Here is an 18,472-nt window from a genome sequence, read left to right as displayed (position 1 = left end):
ATATTCGCCCTATCCAGCTGCACTTTGTGCGCCTTCTGTCGCATTCTTTCTCTGTTCCTCTCTCTATTATCAAACCCTTTCGACATATATCTGTCTCACCTTTTGATACAGAAAGAGCTACGTGGCGTAGTTAAAACTACCACGAAACTTTTAAATCCCCCTCGACTTGTACTCGTGCGATTGAAATGCCAATTAAATACTAAATGTTCCTCGGATGACTGAAATAATAGCTGGTCGTATGATCCATGATAGCTGTCAAATAACTTTTCGGAATAACAGCGATGCCTGCATATGTGGCGGGCGGCTGCAAGCAGTCGCCATCTTCGCTCGCATTGGCATCGGCCACGTCCTTAATTAACAGGAGTGTGTGTCTTGTTTAGATTGTTGATGCAATCATCGCAATAATTTTGCTCCGATATTGAACATAAGGGATAACCGCAAGATAGTAACAAGATGGTACGTAGAGAAAAGAATTTCATTCGTTTCTGTCCAATCGTCGTCACCTGGCATATATGTACATTATCGTCCTGTCGTCTTCAGTCAAAATATGCACTGTACTCCGAAATGACGAAAGATCAACTACTCACATGTACAGCGGACTTTCCCCAAAGAAAAATGTTATTCTTGTAAATCCTGTGCAAACACGTTCATTCATATTTATCTACACATTTCTGTATTTTCTGTTTTGTTTTTTATTTGTTAATGTTTAACATATATAAAGTATATAATAGACTCTTCCTAGCCAAAGCAAATCTTGTAAATATATACTTGTATATATTGCACATTTCTTCTAATACAAAATAATATAAAATAAATAATGTAATAATACAACGGTGACAGGATTAATAAATGTTCTACACGATAGATAGCAAGTAGATTAGAGAATAATAGTATGATATCAATGTTTTAATATCGTGAATTCTTGTTATTATGTTATATTTGTATTATATTTATGCAATATTGTAAGTTGAAAATTTTTTTTTCTAGCCTCTAAGGTTAGACATTAAGCGGAAGTTAACTGCCAGATCAGATAGAGTAAAGAGCGTGGATCTTCATCCAACTGAGCCATGGATGCTATGCTCTTTATATCAAGGCAATGTCAATATTTGGAATCATGAGACACAAACCTTGGTGAAAACATTCGAGGTGTGTGATCTACCAGTGAGAGCAGCAAAATTCGTGCCTCGCAAGAATTGGGTAATCACCGGCTCTGATGACATGCAAATCAGAGTATTTAATTATAACACTCTGGAACGTGTTCATACATTTGAGGCACACAGTGATTATGTCAGATGTATAGCTGTGCATCCGACACAACCGTTTATTCTTACCAGCAGTGGTATGTTAGAAGATAATATTCATAATTTTTTCTTTCAAACTGCCAAGTATACATTTCTCTAGCAGTTTACACAGGGACCTCTCCCTAACCTTAATTCTCTTCTCATAGACGACATGTGGATCAAATTATGGAACTGGGAAAAGTCCTGGATCTGCCAACAAGTATTTGAAGGTCATACACACTACGTCATGCAAATTGTATTCAATCCAAAGGATAACAACACTTTTGCTAGTGCGTCTCTGGACAGAACGGTCAAAGTATGGCAGCTCGGCTCGCCTACGGCTAATTTCACATTAGAAGGTCACGAGAAAGGCGTGAATTGTGTGGATTACTATCACGGTGGCGACAAACCATACTTGATATCAGGAGCTGACGACAAGTGCGTCAAGATATGGGATTACCAGAACAAGACCTGCGTTCAGACGCTGGAAGGGCATACCCAGAATATCTCCGCGGTGTGTTTCCACCCGGAACTGCCGATCGTCCTTACCGGCTCGGAAGATGGCACCGTCAGGATATGGCATGCTGGAACATACCGACTGGAGTCATCTCTCAACTATGGCTTCGAGCGAGTGTGGACCATCGCGTGCATGCGAGGCTCCAACAACGTCGCCATCGGCTACGACGAGGGTAGCGTCATGGTTAAAGTCGGCAGAGAAGAACCGGCCGTGTCGATGGACTCGTTGGGCGGCAAGATCGTATGGGCGAGGCATAGCGAAATTCAGCAAGTGAATCTGAAGGCGTTGGGCGAAGAGGCACAGGACGGGGAACGCCTGCCGTTGGCGGTCAAGGACATGGGCGCCTGTGAGATATATCCGCAAACTATACAGCACAATCCGAACGGCAGATTTTTGGTGGTCTGCGGTGATGGTGAATACATCATCTACACGTCCATGGCGTTGAGGAATAAGGCGTTCGGGCAAGCATCGGAATTCGTGTGGGCGGCGGATTCAAGTCAGTACGCGGTAAGGGAAAGCAACACCACGGTCAAGGTCTTCAAGAACTTCAAGGAGAAAAAGAGCTTCAAGCCAGACTTTGGAGCAGACGGTACGATATCTTTCCGCCTTGCCGTTAATTCACATTGATCACTCGGCCCTTCGTTGCACTTCGTTATCTTTTGTAGGCATCTTCGGTGGATTTTTACTCGGCGTATCATCCGGATCTGGCCTCTCCTTCTTCGACTGGGATACGCTGAAGTTGATTCGTCGCATAGACATACAACCTACGCATGTGTATTGGGCTGAGAACGCCTCTTTAGTAGCGCTCGCTACGTCGGATCAGTATTTTATATTAAAATATCATGCGGACGCTGTTGCGAACGCAGAGGAAAACGCCGAGGATATCGAGAATGCATTTGAAGTGAGTTACTTGAGTCTGAATTATTATACATTATATATATATATATATATGTGTGTGTGTGATTATCTTCGTACAAGTAGTACAAATAATTAATGTTATATGTTATTAGCGATTAGTTCTTAACGGATAATCAATTTCTTAATGGTTATAAACGCAAACTTTCAGATGGTGGCAGAAATGAGCGAGGTGGTGAAAACCGGCTTATGGGTTGGCGACTGCTTCATCTACACTAACAGCGTCAATCGTGTGAATTATTTTGTCGGCGGCGAAGTAGTCACGGTCTCGCATCTGGACAGACCGATGTATCTGTTGGGATATGTACCAAGAGATAACAGATTATACCTATGCGACAAGGAGCTGTCCGTCGTCTCGTATTCTTTATTATTATCAGTACTAGAGTATCAAACTGCGGTCATGCGAAAGGACTTTGAAACCGCCGACAGAGTGTTGCCAACCGTTCCCAAAGAGCACCGAACGAGAGTGGCTCACTTCTTGGAGAAACAGGTATACAATTTAACGACGCATACGCTGTTGAAGGCCTCGACAATGCAGCAAAGTGTTGTATAGCTTATCGAAAACTATTGTCGTTGTACAGGGTTTCAAAGAGCAAGCGTTAGCGGTGTCGACGGATCCCGAGCACAGATTCGAGTTGGCGCTCGCACTGGGAAATCTGGTGACCGCGCATGCACTCGCGAAGGAAGCGAACAGCCAGCAAAAGTGGCGGCAGCTGGCTTCCCTTGCCACGCAGAAGGGCAAGCTCTTCTTGGCGAAAGAATGTTTGTATCAAGCGCAAGATTTCGGCGGCTTGTTGCTGTCAGCCACCAGCACGGGGAACGCCAATATGATCCAGAAACTCGGCACGATCGCGGATGAAACGGGAAAGAACAATATCTCCTTCCTGGCGAACTTCATACTGGGCGACGTGGACAAATGTCTGGACATTTTGATCAAGACAAACCGAATTCCCGAGGCTGCGTTCTTCGCCAGGACGTACGCCCCCAGCCAAATTTCCTCCATCGTCAAACTGTGGAAGGAGAAGCTATCGGCGGTGAGCGAAAAGGCCGGACAGAGTTTGGCGGATCCCGAGCAGTATGAGAATCTGTTCCCCGGCTACAGAGAAACTCTGAAAGTAGAGCAGTTCTTGCGCGAAGAGAGCAAGAAAAAGATTCCAGCCTCCGCGTTTCCCACTGTCACGGTACGACCAGAAATATTAAATCGATCCGTCGCTCGTCTCAATTGATTCGCGGTTTAAAGTCACTGATATTTAACTCCACAGTCTAATATCGACCGGAAGCCGCTGGAGGAGATGTTGGCCGCTGAGCAATCGGGCGCGTTTCAATATAACGACAGCTCGATGGAACGCCCGAACAATGCATCAGACGGTGGAATATTGACTGACAGATTGCAAGACCTCTTGATATCAGGAAAGGACAACGATACAATCGCCACAACCGCGAAGCTTGTGGCGACATCTGTACCCGAAAAAGCGACGAAGCTCGCAAGTAGTTCCAGGCCTCTCACAGTGGACGACGACGACCTCGATATCGATCTGGAGATCGACGACACTATTGATACCACTGTGAGTTTTTTTTAGAAACTTCAACGTTGTTTCTCCTATTTGAAATATATTTCTTTTTAGTTTCTCCTATTAATATTTTAGATTGTTGTTCTGACGATAATGTACGTCAACAAATACACAACAAAGAGTGAAACATGTAACAATAACTATAATAAGTCTATCACAAAAATCGGATGTAAAATCCGTCAATAATTGTTGCTTGAAACTTATCTCATGTGAGTTATTCGGATCTGAATTTAGAATCAGATTTGAGTTTCTCGAATTTGAATCATATGTGATATTGTGTAATATATCATATATGTATCACGTAATACCTGACATCCCTGGCGAAAATATTTCTACAAGAAACTACAAGAAACTGCGTGAATTGGAACACTTTCAAAGAAAATAAGAAGTCATTTCAGACTCTGTAAGAATTCGAGAAACTGCGTTTCTATGAAATTCTTTATTCATTGCCTGAGTAATTATGCAATTTCTTTCCTTTCTTTAAACATTTACCTTGATTGAAATATTGAAATTTTCCTAGAAATAAAAAATGAAGAGTGGTAAATATGGAGATAAGGGACCACCCTTCCAATGTCAATAATTTTCATATTTGTTATCAAGGTCTTTACCCCCATTAATGTTATGAAGATTAACATATTGTTACATAATATGATTATAATATGATTATAGCTTGCGCTTATTGTTTATAACAATATGTTAATCTTCATAACATTAATGGGAGTAATGACCTTGATGACAAATATGAAAATTATTGACATTGAAAGGGTGGTCCCTTTTCTCCATATTTACCATTCTTCATTTTTTATTTCTAGGAAAATTTCAGTATTTCAATCAAGGTAAATGTTCAGAGAAAAGAAAGAAATTGCATAATTACTCAGGCAATGAATAAAGAATTTCACAGAAACGCAGTTTTTCGAATTCTTACAGAATCTGAAATGATTTCTTACTTCCTTTGAAAGTGTTCCAATTCACGCAGTTTCTTGTAGTTTCTTGTAGAAATATTTTCGCCAGGGATGTTACACAATACGTGACATTTTTAATGACGATTTAACTGAGAGACTAGCGTCCAACTCTAAAATCAAACTCCGGCTATCCCACTCGAAGCTTGAGGACAAGTTTCGAGTAGCGACTATTGATGCGAGATCTAAACTGAGATCGGAGAGAAGGCGTGAACGCGAATAAGAGATGGCGGGTGTACAATTAGGCGATGGTTTAGTGCCCTTAAGAGTATGAGCGTAACTTGAGAAGGGTGTAGCGTTACGAAAACAGGCCGGGAAAGGAGCCGTACGACATGCGTGCACACACGCGCGGTGCGTGCGCGCGTGTATTGAATCGCGTGCACACGGCACGACTAAAATGTATCTCGTATGAGCGTATCGCGAAAATCAGCGACAGATCATTAAGGTTTGCGCCGTGTAACCGATACGAACGCGGAGAGAACAGAGCCGCGCGCGCTCTCTCTCTCTCTCTCTCTCTCTCTCTCTCTCTCTCTCTCTCTCTCCCCCCTCCCCCTCCCCCCTCTCTCTCTCTCTCTCTCTCTCTCTCTCTCTCTCTCTGGAGCTTTCGCGAGAGCGAAACAAGCCCCGGGGCTTGTTTGTTCCGAGGCAGTCACGCTGCATTTTGTTTACAGCCTTGTTGCCATAACACTCGACTCCGGAGAGTCGGAGAGAGAACCGGAGCCCTCTCCTGCCAGAAGGTTCCGACCATTACTACATTTTGTCACGCTCTGCCTCCCGCCCTTTTCCATTCACTCGCAGCAGCGCTGCGTTTACGCACTCTCCCGCTTGGCCGCGCGTATCCCGATATTTCTCACTTTTAAGATTAGCTTACGGCTCGCAATTTGTAAATACGACATTCGAGCGGGGGGTGTCTCTCGTTTTACGGCTTGTTTAGACGTGGACCGTTGACTTTTGTCTTCTGTTGCAGGATGTCAATCTCGACGACGATCTTCTGGAGGAGGATTAACCGTCGAGACGGGAGATAAGCGATAAAGATGTACGCATCGTACGAGTATCTGTCATTCTCCTTCTGCCAGTCATTCCCCGTAAGACGAAGCGAAGAAATGAAGAACAGCGAGAGAGTCAGTTAGGATTAAACGTCGAAGAATCGCGAGGTTATCTCTGTCTCCTTTACTGTGCGCAAGTGTGTTTGTATCACTGCAAGAACTAACAAAGGTAGCACAGCGCGTATTTGTCGATTGGCATCGGCGATTAAAGATTAAATATATTGTTAATATAACAAAAAGTATAACGTGTTCGTGGCGCACTATGTCAATCTTCCATTTTATTGCAGACCGTTTCCGTTTCCTTGTCTCCCTAAACCGCAGCACAAGCACAAAAGAGACCTCCCTGCCATTTGCGATTTATCGAAACGAGCTCTACGAAATCGATCGAACTTTTGGCCGATCATATATATCATTTAAAAATCTACAGAAAACCAAGGTGCATCGAGGGAGCAAGCAAGAGGAACGTATCCGCGAAGCACCTTGTATATCGGCCGTGCGTATTTGCCACGTCGCCTCCGAATTTTCGGGTGGCCGGGTGGTGCGTGCGTGAACGCACGGAGTCGAATCGATATGCTCGTACGTGTCACAAGGTGCCGGGAAAAACAAAGAGATGCCAGTTAGCACGAGCCGTACGTGCTCAGCTGCGTGCTCACGTAAGAGGGAACCGCGCAGGGCGCGTGTGTGTTGAGGCAAAATATACTCGTTATTAACGCCAACAGGAAAAGGAGGTGCGAAGAATTGGCGGACTCATCTGAGTAACCGTGGAAATAGCGGCTCACTTTATTGTGCATTCTCACCTGTTTCTTTATCAGACGGAGAAAAGTATACACTGACAATACGCGGTATTAAACATCGGTGTTTCCGATTCGGACGATGAAGCCGCGCTGTAATGTGTTCTACGCGCAGAGGGAGAAGCAAGAGAAATGTATGTGAGAATATATAATTTCACTGAATTTTGCATCTCGAGGAAAGACCGACCTCTCCCTCGCGTCAACGTGAAGCTGACACCGTCGGAAGACTGAGAGAGAGAGAGAGAGAGAGAGAGAGAAAGTTTAATTTACTCTTACACGTGAGACATAAAATCGACGTAAGAACCACCGGCGATTAACAATCTATTTTTCCACTAGAGCTGCCAAAATGACAAGTTCCGACAAAGGACAAAATGATGCGAGGGAAATATGTTTATTTATTTTTTACGAAATGCATCATTTTAATGTTAACGCATCATTTTAATTTTAATGACGAGTAAAGAATATAAAATTTCACACGATGCGAGCGCGCATCGTTCGTGATTATCTGAGCGACGACGGCCGCTTATCGATCGCGTAGAGAGCGGTCAAGTCATTTCCTCCTTTTCGCGCTGTTAATACGATTACGGTGCATTAACACCGCGTCGACGAAGGTGCGTCTACGGCTGAAACGCACTCGCTGCAGATCTTCGACGATGCTGAGGTCGGCGTTCTCGAATTCGACGCTTTCGTGCGAGCGCGAAATGCACGAACGGGCTCTCCGTTCGTCGCACACATGCGCGCTTGATGCAACTCCGGGCTTTCTGACTGAAATGACGACGGAGGAAAAAATCACAATAGGTCAGATGAATCACAGACCTACGTTTGACGTCACGTCAATGCACAAAGTACAAATCATCGCCCGGTGTATGATGATAATTGCGTCCTCCGTCGAACGCTTCGCTTATCGCACGATCGCGTACGATCTTATTTCAAGATAAACTCGCTCAGTTCTGCCGCTTGCAAGTCGTTCAAATTCTGACAAACCTCCAATAGCTAGCAATTCTATTTTCATAATGCAGCGTAGAATACCAAGTTAATGAATTTAACGGTGGGAGACTAACGCTTAACAGACAAAAATCAAACATGGAAAATGTGCTCGCTCAATATTTGGTGAAGAATATCGGGTAAAAAGAATGACAACGCGTAATTTTACGTTCGACAGTTGAAATGCATCGGAGGATTGAATTTGCACACGTCTGTTATTACATCGTTGTCATTTGTCACTCTATGTATTGCTGTTACTTTCTCTCTCTCTCTCTCTCTCTCTCTCTCTTGCACGCGCGAGCGTATATACACAATTTATTTATTCGCACTCTCGCGCGTTCGCGGCAGGCGGGAATCTCTCCCGTGTGTAGCATTATTATTTCATTCGAATAGTTTTACGCCACATTTACGAGACGGTTTATTCGCGACTATACGTCCCCATAATTCTCGATAAATTAGCCGGGTTATTAAATAGAATAACTCTCTCGTACGGTGTGAGGAGTTACCAGCTACGTTCTCGTGGGTGTTCCCGAGAGAGAGCCGGACGGGATCTCACCGGCCGAATTTCTGCCGATAAATCGCGCAACGAAGATGTACAACCGTTCATGTTTACACTACTGAACAAAATGTAAGCTTTCGATATAAGAAGGAGAAATAGCGAATGTACCAGCGAGACCGGTGGAAATCCGCGATCGTCCACCCACGCTTACAGACAACGTCGTCGTCGCCGTGGCCGCCGTCGTCGTCGGTGGGCGAAGAACGAAGAAGAGGAAAAAGAAGAGCAGGTGGAGAGAGGAAGGGAGAGCGGAGAGATAGAGAACACGGAGATGAAGAAGCAGAAGAAGAAAAAGATAGCCGTGCGCCGTACTCGAAAATAGAAACAGCCGCGTTGACACTCCGCTACAAATTGTCCGCGTCATGACGCCTCGTTTTAAAAGCCACGCGCCTCCTCGCGTTCTCTTCGCTTCTCTTCCCGCGGGAAGAAAAAACCACTGACCCAAAAATGAGGCGCTGGACAAATCTTTTTCTCTTCCTCTGTCATTCGCACGGCATAGACCGGCGTGTATTTTTATTGATGCGTTTCTTATGGGAAGCTCTAAAGATACGCTGTAACTTTATGCGGAAGGACCGACTTTTTACGTGGCCGCTTCATCTCGACTCTCGATCTTGTCTTTCGTCGCGCAGTAATCCGCGATATTTCAGAAAGAGGGAAAAAAGCCAAACGCGATCGTCGGTCTCAAGCTCAAGTTTGTTTCATTTTACGTACTTGTTGAAACATCGTCCCATGATATTCGATTATTCGAGTGACTTGTTTCTAGTCGCGATCAATCGGCCTCTTTGTTCGCGAAATAAACGACGCGAGTGATGCTCCTGACTTTAAGCGGCAACGTGAGCTCGAGATGAAACGACAACGCACGGAGGAGTCGTGTTTCGCCGACAAATAGATCCGTCCGACGCCGAGCTATCGGGAATTTATGGCTCCTAGTTCCCACTGGAGGATTACCGTAAATTGACCGAGCGATATCCGACACTTGCCTCGCGCGACTCTTCTCTTTTACGACACCCGATTAAATCCACTTTTAACGATTTTAACGACCGTGTATTATAGCGCCAGTATCTAACTCGTGTGCTGCGATCGAATTAGAACGACGCGAAACCTCGGCCGTTCTGCGTGTTTAATTTCAAAATTTTCCGATTCATCGGAATCGGATCCGTCAAAAAGTTTTCATTTTGCCTCCAACGGCCAGCTTCTACGACAAAGGCATACACGAACGCCTCGATCGAAGGATCACAGGCAACAATAATTACTCGATTGTCGAATAATTTGTTTTCATTGTAATTTCATGAAAAAAAAAAGTCAAAACCTATTCCTCCTGACTGAATCAAAACTCCTCTCTCAAGGAGAACAGCCGACGTCATCGTTGCTCTCCGATCGAACGAAATAAGTAGGACGAGCGATCGTAGAATTGACTCGTCTGAAACGCGAGGAATCTCTCTCTCCTCGCCCTTCTGGCCTCGGGAGAGCTCGTAGAGCGGCGTCGCAGGACGCACGTGCGTGCGTGAAACATCCCGTGAAGCTGCTAATAGTCGCCTAAACGGTCGGCACAGTCGCCCTCGCCGTCGCTACATGTCACCGCCGTCCTCCACTTACACGCATCGCCACGCACGACGCACGTGCGTGTGAATCTCGCGTTCCTCGCGCTCCTCCCGACACTTCGGGCACGCGAAGTCACATCGCGCGATCGTCGCGTACCTTTTTGCGTCCCCTGAGACGCGAGTCGCGCGCGCGTGAATCCGTCAAGTGAGATCCGCCTGAAATGAATCGAAGAATAACGCTCTCCTGTCCCTGAAAGATACAATTCAGGATTTATTTCCCATATAAGCCCGCGCGCACTTGCGCGTGGCGACGATTTGTCGTTTCGACGATTTCACCGAGCGAGTGCAATTTCCAAGGTACTTGGAGGGAAAGGAACTCTCGGATTATTCATTATCAAGTAATCTCGAAGGATACGTTCTCCTATCGTGTGTTCAGCTTTCGCTGAGATCACTCGACACTCAGAGATTTATTATTCCGTATGTAACGAAGGGAGAGGGACGAGATTTTGGGACTTTTTTTAAAGACCAGTAACTCATATGCATCCCGTTCCACGAGCACGGAATAATCGCGACTCGATGCTCTGCGTACAGCTGTCGCGCGTCATTCAACGCTGCTGCTCCTCCTCGTCCCAATGGGCTTCGGTATGTTTTAACTTCGTCCTAAGTTCCATTGTCTCATGATCGCCCGAGTGGAAATTATATGTTCGCTACTGAAAATTCGAGGTGTTTTACGTGTTCGATTTCCACTTTGGTTTCGAGACGAAGTTATGGCGTGTTGAGTCATGAAATTCAACGTCCAGTTCAACCGGTCTTACATTTCTAGACAAATTTAGCTCGAGTCGCTTCGTACCATTGTATTCCCCGCCTGCACATTAGCCGTCTCTTCCGATCCGGAAATATTCGCTTTACCTTAGCGCGCAAAGCGAAGAGACGTGGCGCGCGTCGAGCAGGAGAAGGGTCCTGGAAGAGCTGAGGACGACGCTGTCTGTGTGACATCGGCTTTATTTCTTTGCTTGTCTACATTTAGATGAAAAGGAAATCTGAAATCGTCGCAAATTATAGTGACAAGTTGCAACTGATAAGACCGACGGCGTTATCGACGCCGGAATTCCTCGCAACGCCCGCTCGTTCCCGTCACGTGTCCGGCGCAGCGCGCGGAATTTATTCTCGGTCTCTCCCCGACGGGCGAGATCGTCACAGCTACACACCGAACGTCATCGACGTGCTCCTTCGCGCGGTTCCCAGTGCGGAAAATAAAATGCACGTGCTATTCCCGCTCCGATGCACGAGCGAGCGGTGTTGACGCGGCTCGGGCCCGGCAGCCGCTCTCCGCGTTTTACCGGGAATATTAAAGCCCACGGCGCACGGCTTGTTTGCAAAACAATCGCTCGCAAAACATTCGCCGGCCATCGGTCCGGTTCTCTCCCCCGATGTACACTTTTTCTCGTCGACATCCTGCGCCGCACCGGGACCGGCGGAGTGGCCGCCGGTTGCATCTAGGATGCAGGCGGCCAAAGCAGCGCGTACACGCCGGTGACTATTTTCGACTAGCCGTTCGTTGGAGCTAAACAAGGATCTCGCGCGTGTTCCCTCGCTCTCTCTCTCTCTCTCTCTCTCTCTCTCTCTCTCTCTCTCTCTCTCTCTCGCTCTCTCTCTCGCTCTGTCTCGTCGATGATAAATAATCAGGATTTATTTTCATCGCCTCTTACAGCCACTGTTACAGCACGGACTTTCTTTCGCACGTGGGCTTTCGTCGAATCATTGTAGTATACACTCAAGTCGTCGCGTTTGCTCTTGCCTCCTCTTTCCCCCTGGACGCGCGATTCCCACATGCAGGACACGAGCGAGAGGTAGCACGTGTCCCATAGAGACTAATTTATTTTAGTGGTATGATACATAAGACTAATTACCTCGCGGTTACGGTTTCCTTAAAGTCGTGCTATACGTAACGCTAATCGTGTATTTACATACCACTGTGGCCGCGGAGAAACAACTTCCATATAACTCGCATAAGACGCATGATTTGTACGCGCGATACTTTAAACATATAGTTCTATATTTATTCTTTTAATTCTATATGCCTACATACATAAACATATATATACACATATACATACGCGTATGTGTATATATACATATATAAAAGAACTCTGCAACAAGACGGCTTTTCTTACTACTCCCGTATCGCTCTCTTATCTTCTTACAATATATCTGTACGCGTTAAAAGTTACATTTTCGCAATGTTCGTGTCGCGATAGAAAGGACATCACCCGATCGTTCAACACGTTGACTCTGCTCTTCAACGGGGTCTCTCCATAGAGGTAACCGTCGAGATAAGTGCTTGATATTCTCATCGCTTAATATCGTCGTTTTATCATATTACACACAATATTTAATCGTTTATATGCATTATACGTTGGTGGTGATAAAAATGTAGCGTAGACGATATATATTAATAAAAGTCGCCGTTTTCCTCTCCCGAGCGGTCAACGTGTTAAGCAAGTATCGAGCGCGAAGGGTCGCCCTTAAACGCGATATGCGCGATGACACTTCTCGCGTTACAATTTTCGCATTTGATTTGGAAAAGATCGAGTCGAAATGACATCTCTCACTCTCGCACTCCGAACGGACGCTCTCTCTCCCGTCTTTCGCTTCTCTCCCTCTCAAGATATTGAATACTGTCTAGCAGTCGAAAACGAAGTACGAAGACAGAGGTATCTCCAAGTGGTTAATCGTGAAAACGGGATAAAGTTTTAAGAGATCGTTCTGCAATCGCCCGCGATAGCTCAGCGCTTCCCTCTGCCGCGGCTGGAATCGCGTCCAGCGGTCGGTGCAATCGCGCGATCCTCGCGACGCTCCGGAGAGAGATTCGGTCATCACCGGGCTCGGACGTATCCTCGCAGCGTATTACAGCCGCGATATTACACGCGTGCATTGAATATTGCTGACTGATATTGCTGGAACAGCGTTCGAGTACATTTTACAGTAGCGAGACGCGTCTCGGAGCCGCAGCACTTGCCTGTGGACGCGCTTAGGCGTCGATCGAGGCAAGAATTCAACGACCTGGCGGCAGCGAATCGCAACTACTACGGCGAACGGCAGAGCGAAGCTTGCTGAATTCATGCGAGCACGCGGGGCGCCTGGGGCTGAAGAAGGAAGGGACAAGTACGGCGCTGGTTCCTTTTCCATTTCTTTTTTTTCTTTTTTTAACATCGAGTTAACCACGACAACGGCAATTACACGAGTTTCATTAAAATTTACGTTACTCCCTTGCGTGATTAAATTTGCGTGAAGAACCATCCAATAATGTTATTAAGTAATTATCGGACATACTCGTTATACCTTCGATCCGTCGCGTTGTCCAAGTGCTCGACGACGCGCGCATGCACGTGCGCACAGCGAAATCCATCGTCGGCGATTCGACGGCCGTTCATCCTATCCGTCCGTGCGACGATATCGCGCGGGATCCCCGCCGCGACGTCGTCGGATCACACTCGATGGCCGGGACTCCCGCGAGTTCACATAAAGCACTTGGAACGCGTCTGGAACTCCACAGGTGCGAAGCCTGTCGTGGAGACGCCCGACGACGCCGCGGAGCCCATCATACCGGACGGAACGCCGACGCCGCCGACGCCACTGGCCGATACGGCGTTGCTGCCGGGTTCCTCCTTCACGTTCACCACTGCGACAATTAGCGAACGATACGTACGTGCAGCGCTCTGCCGATGGATCTGACTTCATCTAATTTCTCCGACCAATCTAACAGCTGATTTCACAGCGACTCGGTACTCAAAATCCCCGCACGACCGACACGATGCGAATTCCGCGAGAAATGAATAATATTAGGTTGGTGCGAAAATAATTTTTAATTTTTTGTAATAAAATAAATTTGAATAATAATACAGTTTTTATAATAAAAAAAAATTGTTTTCTGCGGTTTTTATCATCTTAAGTTTGCCGCCGGTTTTTCTAGTCACCGTTATCTTTTCCAGAATTCTATCTTGTAGGAATAAACAAACTTGTTTCCCATTGGGAGAAATCTGTGCAGGCCAATGGTCTTTATTTTGATCAATAAATGTAATTTTTAACTAATATGTACGTCTTTATACTCGATATGTAAAAACCGCAATTATTCTTGCACCAATCTAATAGTAATCTTCATCGCTCAACTTACGAGCATCTGCATTTGCGATTGCTCTGAAGTCACAACAAGAACATGCAGATATCAAAGTAGTTGATTGAAAGTACTTACTCTCTGGCCAGTAGCATCTGCCGGGCATCGTTTCCGTCGCCATCGCGGCGTCGTGTCTCCTGCCGCACGTGGCGAAACTGCTACCGAAGGAACCGCCGCCCATGGAACCGGGAGACCCGGTCGTGCCACCTGGAACATCCAGGTAATTGCCTTGAAACGCTTCGCCTGGTCGTTCGGTATTACCCCGCTCGCGAAAGAGGGGAGGGTAAGAACGAGAATAGAGACTCACTTAACGAAGTGCCCAGTTGACTGTAGCCGTTCATCGCTGGGATTTGCATCGATTGCATCGGTTGCAATTGTGGCTGCAACTGCGAGCAAGAAGAGTCACGGTGATTTGACTGAACGCGATTGTCGAGATTTCAATGTATCGTACGAAAGATCGTAATATCGTAATATACCACGATACAACATGAGAACTCACCGACTGACAATGGCTGTACGAGAGCTGTGACTGCTGAAGACTCCATGCGCTGCAATGAAGAAAGAGATACAAAGTTGTGCATCTTTCTCGACCAGGCAAGTCTAAACGTTACGAATGATTATGGGTTTTATATTTAACGGGAATTCCCGACTTGCACGTCTTGCTTGAAAACTGAAGGGAGAAGAGCGATATCTTTCTCCTCTAGGCTCTTTAACAATTATTACTGAGTGCGCGCTGTCAGCGAACGTTCTAATCGCGCGCGATATTCGCGAGTACCTCGTGTCGTATCGCGTGTAAGTGGTAGGGGCGTACGAAGGGGGTGAGTGGCCAAAAATGTTCCTCGGCCCCAGGTGCACGTGAGTCGTCGAGAACGGATCGCCGAAGAGCGGCTTGTGGTACGGGGCGTTTCTGTAGGGACGCTTCATCCGCCTTCGCCTGCGGTAATTGCCGTTCTCGAACATGTCCTCGTACTGCGGATCTACGATCATGCGAAAAACACCTTTGCAATGAGTGTCCTTTGACCGCAGTAGAAGGGCGGACAAACATCCGTATTACGAAAGGAGTCAGAAATAGGGCTCTCTAAATTTCTCGAAGTGAAATTTCACTCGAAAGATAGAATAATAGCCGAGTGAAGTTTGAGCGATTTTATAAACCGAGTTCATCACGCTCCCCGAATTGCCTGGGCGAATATTATCACTTGAAATTGAGGAGTGAATAACATTTATTTACATCAAGTTAGAATTCACTCTGAGATTGCTTGAGTGAAGGCCTATTTTCAGCGTCGCTTCGAACGAATTTCCACTCGTTTCGAGAGAGAAAGAGAGAGAGAGAGAGAGAGAGAGAGAGAGAGAGAGAGAGAGATTTCACTTCAAGAAATTTAGAAAACGCAGCGGTCGAATGATTCTCATGATTCTCAAGGCCGAAGGGCCGAACGGAGGTCTCGACTTACCGAGCGTCCAAAAGTTGCCCTTCCTCTCGCCGCCGCCTTCCCGCGGCACCTTGACGAAGCACTCGTTCAAGGACAGATTATGCCTGATGGAGTTCTGCCAGCCCTTCTTGTTCTTCTCGAAGTACGGGAACTTGGCGGTGATGTAGGCATAGATCTCGCTGAGGGTCGCCCTCTTCTGCGCGCTGTGCTGAATCGCCATAGCGATCAAGGCGACGTAGCTGAAGGGCGGTTTGCTGTTGGCGGAGGAGCCGTTGGTACCGTTGGCGTTGTTCGTGCCGGACGCCGTTGCCGACGCGGTGTTGTCCGCGGCGGCGTTGGGTGTGGAAGGTGCGGACGGTGTGGAGGGATTGCTATTGGTGGTGCTATGAAGCGCGCCGACGGGCGACGGGCCCTTGTCGTCCAGGTGATGGTGCGTCGTGCTGGCAGAGGAGTGCATAGACACCACGACGGAGTTGGGGCTGTGTTGCAGGCTGTGATGAGGATGGTGGTGGCTCAAGGAGACGTGGTGCGACGTTAGGCCGCGACCCAGGTTACCGGCCACCGACGAGGAGTCCAGGTCCTTCGCGTTCCCCCCGATGCAGCCGCTCTGCAGCTCGAAGCCGCTCACTGAAACGAGAATCGTCGCTGGAGCGTCGAGGAGCGGCAAGGCGATAATCGCGGCGATCGGAAAAACGAACCGGCGAAAACGATCGCGAATTCCCGCGATCGTCGGATGCGAAGACGGTGGCTGGCCGCTCCGAGAACTTGGACAATGAGCGAGTCCGATGGACTGCGCTGCTATCTCCTCTCTCTCTCTCTCTCTCTCTCTCTCTCTCACTCACTCACTCATTCTTTCTCCTTCGGTCCCTCTTCATCATCGATTGACCGATTCGTACACGTGGGTGCGTCACGCGATTCTCAGAAATCTCGTCTGGGTGAAACAATTGACCCATTTAAGAGGAACTTGCGCCGAGACACCCGAGGCCCCCACGCGGGTTTTATGTTTAGAGTGCCAGGAGTCGATATACAAAAGCGATAAACCACGAGCGAGCGAGGAACCCCTTGCGAGCGCTACTGAGACTAGCATTCTTACGATGTGCGCGTTCCCTGCTTCAATCTCAGCGAACTTGAACATCCGACTAATTAGGAAATCGTCAAATTCGCGCCATCGCATGCTCTATGCAACTCGAACAATCTTTTCGGAATAATATATGACGAAGAAAATTCTGATATATAAAGCGGAGCGCGATTTCATGTATTAGGACGAGCGGAAAAGTTTTCAGGAATTACCAGAATTGTATACATGTAAGGTCAGAGGTATAAGGAAGATATCCCCCCCCTCTTTCTCTCTCTCTCTCTCTCTCTCTCTGAAAGCAGAGTGAAATTTGCGCCGGCGACGTTGTCGACGCTGCATGAAAATCAGATAATACGTCGCGCACGGTATGGTATCGAATTTTTTTCCCAATATTATGCGCAAAGCTTGCGGACGCAGCTTCCATTAAAAATACGATAATCTGTTTTTTGCAACGCAATAAAATCACTGGGAAACACCGCGAGAGGGAGAGAGAGGGAGAGAGAGAGAGAGAGAGAAAGAGAGAGAGAGAGAGAGAGAGAGAGAGGAAGGGAGGGAGGGGGGGAGAGAGAGAGAGAGAGAGAGAGAGAGAGAGAGAGAGAGAGAGAGAGAGAGAGAAAGAGAGAGAGAGAGAGAGAGAGTACTCGCGCAGTAGGAAGTACTGCGAGTGCATACGGCAGCATCGAATGCATCGGTGCCCCGCGGCACGTGTAATTGGAACTGGATGTAACTGGACACCAATAACTTACGTACGCGCCGCGGGCGAAATAGGGACGAGAAAGAAAGGAAAAAAAGTGAGATAAAAGCGAACGAACCAGACCGGCGAGGCAAAATGCGCGCGAAGGAAGTGGAGGAAGAGAGCCGGCTCCGATTGGTCGTACGATGAGAATTTATCTAATTACGTAAAGCGCGTGACGTGAATTCATTAGGATCCACCTTGGTTATTACGAAAGACCGAATATGTTAACCCACTAAAGAGTACAAAAGCGAGCAATACTTTGTAAATAAAATTAGTCGCCGAGATAATCAATGGAGAAAAAGTTAAGCATCTCTGTTTCTCTTCATATTTCAGAAATAATATATGTAAAAACTGAAAATTTTTATTGGAATATAGGGACGTAAAATACGAGAAAAAAAACGAGATATAAATATATAAAAAACCTGATATAAAACATTTTCTACATGGTTTTATGCAATATTGTGGCTTCCGTTTCGCTTAACTTCTCGAGCGGGATCATGAAGTCGTAATGAAGAGCGGAGTTCTTGATTCTACAGCACCATGTAATTGACATCGTACTACAGTCGTTAACCGCGGACGTTAACGGCCGCACAAATTGCCTCGCGCATGTATTAAACGCGCGAGGGGGAAATTCTCAAGGTGCCAAATGGCGAGCGTGAGGAACGTCGCGAGGGAAATGGACCATATATCTCTCGCAGGATTTCTTCGTCGCATCGACATTGAAAATACACGCGACACAGCGGCGGATGTTGCTAGAATTATTTGCAAGAATTTGCAAGAGAACGAGTATGCATCACGTCGAATTCGAAGTGCATTCAATTACGTCATCAATCATGGACGGAGAATTTCGTATTTTCTTCCCCCTGAACTTTCATTCTTCGCTGTTCACGGTTCTTTTCG

General features: G+C 46.7%; 2 protein-coding genes across 2 annotated transcripts in view; one reads left to right on the top strand and one right to left on the bottom strand.

The window, feature by feature from the left end:
• The first annotated feature begins 276 nt into the window (after positions 1–276).
• Positions 277–6,562, top strand: beta'COP (coatomer subunit beta'). The gene is made up of 8 exons (XM_011152976.3): positions 277–456; positions 988–1,339; positions 1,448–2,386; positions 2,463–2,698; positions 2,864–3,202; positions 3,294–3,893; positions 3,975–4,277; positions 6,210–6,562. Exons 1-8 carry the CDS (start codon positions 454–456, stop codon positions 6,246–6,248), a joined length of 2,811 nt encoding a protein of 936 aa, XP_011151278.1. The 5' UTR covers positions 277–453; the 3' UTR covers positions 6,249–6,562.
• A 5,365-nt stretch (positions 6,563–11,927) lies between these two features.
• Positions 11,928–18,472, bottom strand: part of LOC105190284 (forkhead box protein D1) — a 28,050-nt gene continuing 21,505 nt past the window's right edge. The window contains 6 exon segments of the mRNA XM_025303012.1: positions 11,928–13,842; positions 14,413–14,623; positions 14,625–14,720; positions 14,834–14,882; positions 15,110–15,311; positions 15,783–16,388. Of these exon segments, the coding sequence (XP_025158797.1) occupies positions 13,679–13,842; positions 14,413–14,623; positions 14,625–14,720; positions 14,834–14,882; positions 15,110–15,311; positions 15,783–16,388 (1,328 nt within the window). The 3' untranslated portion in view covers positions 11,928–13,678.

This window comes from Harpegnathos saltator, unplaced genomic scaffold (genome assembly GCF_003227715.2).
Source record: "Harpegnathos saltator strain DR-91 unplaced genomic scaffold, Hsal_v8.6 scaffold522, whole genome shotgun sequence".
NCBI classification, from domain to species: Eukaryota; Metazoa; Arthropoda; class Insecta; order Hymenoptera; family Formicidae; genus Harpegnathos; species Harpegnathos saltator.
The sequence above is the reverse complement of the archived record's forward strand: the minus strand, read 5'-3'. Positions and strand labels throughout refer to the sequence as shown.